The 8146-nt window shown below is 40.7% G+C and overlaps 1 protein-coding gene across 1 annotated transcript in view; it reads right to left on the bottom strand.

The window, feature by feature from the left end:
* Positions 1–7970, bottom strand: part of PIK3R4 (phosphoinositide-3-kinase, regulatory subunit 4) — a 25996-nt gene extending 18026 nt beyond the window's left edge. The window contains exons 1-5 of the mRNA XM_009879593.1: positions 7241–7970; positions 5788–5921; positions 5036–5618; positions 2617–2751; positions 505–726 (exon numbers count right to left, since the gene is read on the bottom strand). Of these exons, the coding sequence (XP_009877895.1) occupies positions 505–726; positions 2617–2751; positions 5036–5618; positions 5788–5921; positions 7241–7970 (1804 nt within the window). The remainder of the gene's footprint in view (positions 1–504; positions 727–2616; positions 2752–5035; positions 5619–5787; positions 5922–7240) is intronic.
* Positions 7971–8146: the final 176 nt, after the last annotated feature.

Genomic DNA, 8146 nt, shown 5'->3' on the forward strand with positions numbered 1-8146 from the left:
GCGAGTGGCTGCGTGGTTCTTTGTTGCTGGCTGAGGCCAAACCACAACAAGCCTATACCAATGCATAGTTTTCATCATATGAACAGGTCTACTGAAGTTAACAGGACCACACACACATGTGAAGTGATGCATCTACTAGGCAGCTTGCAGAAATCTTAGCATTTACTTGTCATAATTTAGCTTTTTGACTTAGTGGCTTTAGCAAAGACTCAAAAAAAAAAGTATAAAGAATATTTTTTATGTTAATCTAACCTGGACTTAAATGTTTCGGTCTCATTTGCATTAAATATTTGGACTAACAAAAAATATATTTTTATTTACACTGTTTCATCATCACTCCCTAAAGAAACATTTACACCCAATAATTCAGCAGTCTTTTACTATAAATTACAGAAATCTTTGCAAGGACTTTTAGATGACTGTTCACAGTTTCCAAGATATGCAAAAATTAATTTATTTACATTATCCCCTCTCTACTCTGTTTGGCTGCAAACAAACACTTACCAACAATGCTGTCAAAGAAAGCTCCTCGAAGATGCCAGTCATTCTTATCATTTAAGAAAGTGATCATATGAGACAGAAGAACATCGTTGGCTTTCTGACGTCCAAAAAAGACACAGAGGCGTGTTATTCCATTTTCCATCAGCGTTTGTTTCACAATATTCTCCGGGTCACTTAGCAAAGTCACAACTTTCTGCTGGACCATTTCATGCAAGGCTTGCAACTCTGCAAGAGAGCAGGATGAACATTTGGGTTGGCGAGAAACAGTATGTGCATGGGTACTACATGCTGGTAAAGGAGTTACACTAATCGGTCATCCTGAAGAACACCCAACTGAGTAAGATGGGCAACGCAACAGAACCTCAACAATGCCAATGACTCGCTTACCAAAGACTTCAGACTAAGCATGAGGTGGTGGCAAAGTCAAAGAGTACAGAAATGAGAGAGATTCTTACCAGATCAGTATCTTTTAAACTTGTCATAACTTCAACTAAGATGATCCAGCTTGTTATATATATAGGTGAAATGCAGATGTGAAGCAGCATCATAATAAGTCAGCAGCAATGTTACAACAGTAAACAAAATGCTTCAAGGCAACTCTGGTTTGATATGCTTATTTGACTATCAGTTTCAAAATTTGTGAACTGACAACAGGTCAAGAGCGTATTTTTAGTTAGGTAGACAGATTGGCTTCATTAATGATATAGACAAGAATAAACAATACTTGAAAAAGTGAGTACTTCCAATTTCATTAAATATCAGCAGTTACCCTAGCGATACCAATAAAAAATTGGAAGATGACCTTGCCTGTGGCTTCTACTCTATGATGCAACTATAAAAAATTTCTATTAAATGGAAATAACAGAATTGTTAATGCACTGGCTATTATTGAAAGCTGTACAAGGAAGGTTCTCAAACAAGTAGCATAAAAATTTCAGCTATTGCTGTCCCAACTTTAGCAGGAGTTATTACCATTTGCCTGCAGTCAGAAAACCAGCTAATTTGCTTTCTATCATGACTCTATCTGTCAGTCACATGAAAAAGTTGCCTTCTGGGTTCAAACTTCTCATGCTTGGTTTCTAAAAGGGTAAAAAGAATAGAACTATTCAAACTTATTTTCTCCTTGCATTACTTCTTTCCAAGCTATTTTGAGGGGATAGGCAACAATATTTCTTAGAAATACACCCCATACGATGGGGCTCCCTCTCTCACTCCTCAGCAATTCTGAGCACACCATGCCTTATGTGAAGGAACTTGAAGGGGATTTTTCATGTTTGGCTTTGGGGTTTTTTTAATGTCTTAACTAGTTGCAGGATGATATAATTGAAACATGTCTTTTTCCCTACCAAATGGAATATGTTTACCAATTATGCTTAGTCACAGAGTGATATACTTAGCCCAAAAGAGAAATGACAGTTTTTAACCACACAGTCTTGAAGACTTGCTCGGCAACGTTCTGGAAATCTACGCATCACTAAAAGGCAATGGAGCTGACACTTATTACCATCTCTGCTTCCTAAGGGAAAGAAAAAGAACAGCTGTCCTTATGATTTTAACTCATTCTCTGTGCTACAGTTACAATAGCACAGATAGCAGGGGCACTGCCCAACGGCATCCATACATTCAGCATCTCAGGCAAAAAAATAGACAAGAATTGCCAGGCATAGGAACAGAAAGAGAGTAACGACTGAAAAACACAGTACTATGACTATGCTAGAATTTGACAGGTTTTTCAAAGCTAACACTGCCTGCCACTTCAATGGAAACAGCATTTGGAATACAGCCATGTTTTTGCAACTGACTTGTTTACGGGATTGTGAGTGAAGCTGGATATGCTGGATGCAGCCAACATCACAGTCAAATACCTCGAGAACTTTTGGAGAAGACAAGTGCACTCACTTATATACTTCTTTGTCTTTCACAATGTTCAGAACAGAGCTGTCTGTTTCTGCATGAAGCTGTAACACTTATGCTTTGATACTGGTCAAGGAAAAGCATTCTGCCCATTTAATAGGAAAGCTAAGCTTTAAAAGATGAGTAAGACCAGTGCTAACTAGGAGTTTTGGTCCATGATTTGTTACTATAAGCAGGCAAGGTAAGTAGAAGTGATATTACCTGTGTCATAGTTATCACTAGGGTGAGATGTTTCATCCATTTCTTCACCATTGGGTTCATTTTCCATATTCAGATTTTTCAGCTGTACTAACTCCAGAAATCTCAGAGCTGTTTCTGCCAACAATGCTATGTTTTCTGCAAAGGAAAGCATTTTGGTTAAGAATTGTTCTACTTTGCCAATTTACATCAGTCTGATGATCCCCCTGATGAGAGATTATAACCACTGACAAGACCAGTTATGATGGGCAAATGGGATTGAAATTACACAACACGCGCTGGTTAACCCCATTCTGTTGACCCTGACCCCAGCAAAGCTACTAAGTACATCAAATCATATGGTACTTTTGTCATATAAACAAGTGGAAAAATTGTAAGGGTATCAAGTGTAGCAAGTACTAATTTCAGTCTTCTAGAACTAGCGCTAAATGCCACCTAATCTCAGGCTAATGACTAAATAACTTGATAGACCTTAAAGGCCAATTAACCTGAATTAACTAACAATGCCCACGTGGTAGACTGCAACAAAACAACAATGACAAACCACCAGGCCAGGATATGTATCTGAGGGAATAACAGCAGGGTTACCCTCGAGGGCTGGATTCCACTTTTAGAATATTTGTCCTTATATCTATCCATGCGATTTGGCACTGTTCTGCACTGTTTGGAAGCTGCTGAAGCAACTGAGGTTATATTATATGGGTCAGGCCACTGCTGGCACAGGAATAATCCTGTCGAGGCAGAAGTCCCACTTAAGCAGCCGTCCTGAGTATCATCCAAGACAACAGCAGCATGCCAAAGGAGCCTCTCCAGAGCTCCAATCAAATCCTGTAAGTCACCAGTCTGACTTCCAAGAAGAGGGCTATAGTAACAGAAGTTAACTCAGGTATTAAAAAACCTTTATATATTTATTTACTAATTTGAAATTTAAATTGCTTTCTTAAAAGAAAAACTATTTGAAATTAAGACAACTTAATCCTATTTAACCATCTACAGTTCCAATAACCTTTTTAAATTTCAAAAAATATTCTAGCTGTTCTCAGTTTGAAAAGAAAGTCAAACTACCGAACACAGACAGAACCTCTGTGTAAGCAGATGCAACTGGAATCTGGGGGTACTGAGACCTGTGGCCTTTTTGTACTTGCAGCAAAGGAGATTGCATTTTGTTTCTTTCATTTAAGCTTATTTAACAAGTTCAGCTTTATGTTAGTTCATTTAAAAATTAATTATGAATAGACAATAATTTTACAAGACTTGTGGGTGGGTTTTTTTTTTCTAATCTACAAATAAAAGTGAGGCATGAGAAAATGGCTCTTTCATGAAGTCCTACATGTGGAAGATCAAGGTGATAAAAAGCAATTGGTTCTATTCATTAACTATACACTGTCTTCAATAATTAGTTTTATCAGCTTAGTAAACAAAAACATCATCTGGGACATTTTCAACTGAATTCTGCATTTATAACTTAAAAAAAAAAACAAACAAAAAACAAAACAGCATACTTTAAAATATGCTTGTCATAGCAAGTAAGGGTACATGGCAAATAGCAAATATGGGCATGACTACAAAGCTTCTTCCTGAACCAGGCAGAACTTATATCTGAGTAACGTACAAAGAAAACATCTGCTATGGTATAAGCCAGTCTATTACATAGCAAACAATGTAATTTCAGTCCCTGAATATCACATTTCATTTTGTGGGAAAATAACTGAAGCATAGCAACACACTGATGTTTTAAGTTATTTTCATATTTATTCAGTTCAATCAGGCCACTCTAAGCAAACAATCTGAGCCAATGAAATGTCAATTAAGATAAATTAATAAAAGCAGCAAAGGGTAGGCAAGCTCAGAAAGCCCTGTTCATATACTCAGGTACACAAAGACCACTTGGACAAGTACTTTTTATTATGCTCTTGCTTATCCAGGGAATAAAGCCAGGGCTGCGCCCCTGAGCATGAGACTCTAAACTCTGACCCTCTACCTTAGCCGTGAGCAGGCCTGCTGTGTGCTATATCCCAGCCCTAGCCCAAAGCAGACAACGCGCATTCTGCAAGTTGCTTTTACACACAGGACTACAGGGGAAAATTAATGTTAATTTTTAAAAAAGTTAATTCATCTAGCAGAGAGCAAGCACATTTTTGTGAACTATTTAAATGTAATTATTTACTTTGGGTACGGATCTACTCTGGAAAATCATCTGTTAGTTTAAGTCAACTCATTAATTATTAAGTTGCTGCCACCACCTGCACCAGTTAGCTTAAGTGAATACAGGTGTCTTTACCTGCAGTCATTTCTGAGACTTCTGGGGAGATTTACTGAAATAGAAACAGCAAGCTATGTGATGGTTTTGAGCAGAGGAGAAAACAGTTAAGGAAATACAGAAAAGCCCAAGATTTGGAGTTTTGACTGGATTTCCTCTTACCAGCATATGCAAGTCTGACGATGGTGGCTTCATCCTGGGCCAAGTGCGCAATGCCTGGCAGAATGTATTCTGGGTAAATGTTAATATCATTGCGTGGCACCTCTTTGACGAGAGCAAGAACTTTAGTTAGTGTCCTCACAGATTCTGCCCTCACCCTGGGCACAGAGTCGTTGCTGAAATGTAACAGATAAGGAGTAATACGATCCAGAAGGATTTCTACACTTAATCTTGGTGCTAAATGAAGAATCAGTTCCAAAGCAGCCAGTTTTGAATCACAGTATTTGAGAGTCTGTAAACAGGAAGTTATCACAGACACTAGAATAACCAGCCCATTCTCTTTTGTCTCTCCCTCTGCTTTCTCTGTGCGATCATGCCCAGAGAGATTGTGAATGATGTTGTCCAGATCTTTACGTATGACCAATATACGCTCATCTGCCGACACAAACGTTTCCTTGGCAAACTGGGCCATGTAAGGCTGAAGGAAAGTGTAAAATATTTCAGGAAATGCATTGTTACGTTGCTGTTTCAAATAATCTTCAGCTGCTAAACGTTTATCTGGCTCACGATGGACCATCTGAGTGACCTTGAGAAAGGCAGAAGTAGGAGGGAGCGGGAGAGAAAGATTAAAGGTTTAGACATTTGTAATAAAAAAAAAACCCAAACCCAAACAATATGCAATTTGTCACCAAAGTAGGTGAAATAAACTACAAGCAGACCACACAAATGGTTCTAATGCTGTGGTCCATCCTTACCAGTTCTCTGATACTGCGGTCTTCAATTTTGTTTAGGACTTGATCAGGGGAAAAGAGGCCATTTCTGTAAGCCAAAAGCTGAGATAAATCAAACAACGGCACACCTTCTGTGAAGAGCTCTGCTATTACACAGCCTGGGGAACAAAAAAGAGTCAAAGATGTCAGAGGATTATAAACAAATACTTTAGCTTTGTTTTCTATACGCAGACAAGAACAAACCCTATGCAACTCTTAGCTCAGTTAAAAATAAGGGAAATGAGTTGCCAAATTAACTTGCAGAAAGGAGATAGCATCTCTTGCTCCAAAAATTGGCTTTTACACCTGATCCCTGAAATATCTCCCAGTATTTTATTTCAAACATGCCAGCAGCAGAGGAGTTTGCAGTTAGGAAACATGAGGCAGTGACTTCAGCCACCTGCCAGCTGGAAAACACATCACCAGAAAAGGAACCCACATCATTGTCACGTGGAAGAAGAGTGCCAGTAAGTCAGCATGGATCAGGCAGTAGGTCAAAACTAAGCAGCCCTTTTACAGAAAGTAAAGAAATAACCTCTACTTCCACAGTGATGCTGGGAGACAGCATATATTCACTCACACAAGCTCGTAAGTACAGTGAGAAACGATGACTGCCAAGCATAGCCCCCCTTGTTGTGTACATGACACATATTCTCCTCAAAGGTCCCATTCCTGCAGTTTTTTCCCCCAAGGTTCAGCATCTTGCTTTGTCAGTGGAGTACCCTGGAAGTTTGGTCATAACAGCAGCTTGTAAAATGAAGTAACCATTACCTTCAAATTCAGATTTTCAATCACTTTAAGAAAAAGAAAAAAAAAAAGAGGCCAAACTTATAGCTTTAAAACTGCTCAAAAAAAGCCCAAGACTCCTCCCACAGTTGGGCTCTATCAAGTATTAGCAAGTGAGACTGTAACAGGAGCTTACTTAGTTATCCAACTTCCTGCCTGTGGGGAAAATGAAGTAAGAAGAGACTTCTAAAGCCAATATTGCCAAACTGCCCTGAAAGATGGCGCAGTCCCCAGGCAGCCGGGCCCTAGGTGAATCACTGACTGGTTCCTCCTCTTGGGTCCCATGAGGCATATGCTATGCGTCCCCAAAACCTCAGCCATGAGAAGATGATGGTCTGTGGCTTGCAGAACCATCTCCTTCCCAGCTCAGAGTTGAACCATAACGGAACAGTTTGTGATTTCCCTCTTCAGATAACATGGCGATGCACTTCAGGTATGTAGCTTACTGTATTGTGTCTGTACTTTTTCTGTGAATGAAAAGTTTGGGGTTGGGTCTTATGCTTAAAATAAGCAAGTTTTTCCACACGCTGTTCTCTAAGCCCACTGTTTAAAAAAAAAAAAAAAAAACCAAACTAAAACCCAAATAAGATTTTCTGCACCCTAACACGCAATCATAAACAACACCCTCATCTCTCCTGATGGCTCCAGGTACCTGCAGAAAAGATATCCATTGCACGTTTTAACTCCCCTCTCGTTCGCTGATTGCTATTTGCCAGGTCTACCAAAGGAGTTGAAGGGTCCCGCATGTTTTCCAGCTCCGTAGCAAACATACTGCCATCGACAAAGCGCTCAGGAGCAATGTAACATGTTCTCCTCCGTGACGTGTCAAAGAAATAATTGAAGTCAGCGGGATTGTCTTCAGGAAGATAAGTTGGTTTAAAACTGGCAAAGTCAGTTAGAAGGACCCAGTTCCAGCTGGTCACCATGATGTTCTCCGTTTTAATGTCCCCATGGCGGACACCCGATTTGTGCGCTTGGTCCACCGCGGTCAGGATCTGGAAAGCAATCCACCTTTTTTCAATGTTGTTCAGGAATGGCCTGGTACTGATTCGATCATAAAGGTTGTCCCGTACATACTGCCTGAAAAGCATGGCAGCCTTCTCGGACAGGGTGGCTTTCTGGAAGGGAAGGCAGTTCTGCGACGAATGTAACCTTATCTTCAGCTCCTCCAGCTCCTGCTTGTAGCTGGTCAGGGGTAAGGTCGGATCCTGGATGGCAAACACCTTCACCACCACCAGCCCCTCACGGTGCTTGGCTCGGGCCACCTTGAAGAAGCGGGTGCTCCCCAGACTCTTGTCGTATTCGAAGTCGTGGATGTCTGAGAAGTAGCTGTCCACCGAGAGGATCTGCGAGGGGGCAATGCCAGCCAGCTGGTTCCCCATGGCGCCACTCCTTCCCGGCCGCCGCCACCGCACCGGGGCTTCTCCCACCCCAGCCTGAGGAGGAAAAAAAAAAAACCACAACAAAAAAAACAAACACAAAAACACAAGGCGGATTTCCACACCGGTTGCAGCTCCGCCTTCGCTCCGCTCCCCCTGGGCCCAGCCCCGAGCAGCCA

This window comes from Charadrius vociferus, unplaced genomic scaffold, assembly GCF_000708025.1.
Source record: "Charadrius vociferus isolate BGI_N301 unplaced genomic scaffold, ASM70802v2 scaffold722, whole genome shotgun sequence".
NCBI lineage: Eukaryota > Metazoa > Chordata > Aves > Charadriiformes > Charadriidae > Charadrius > Charadrius vociferus.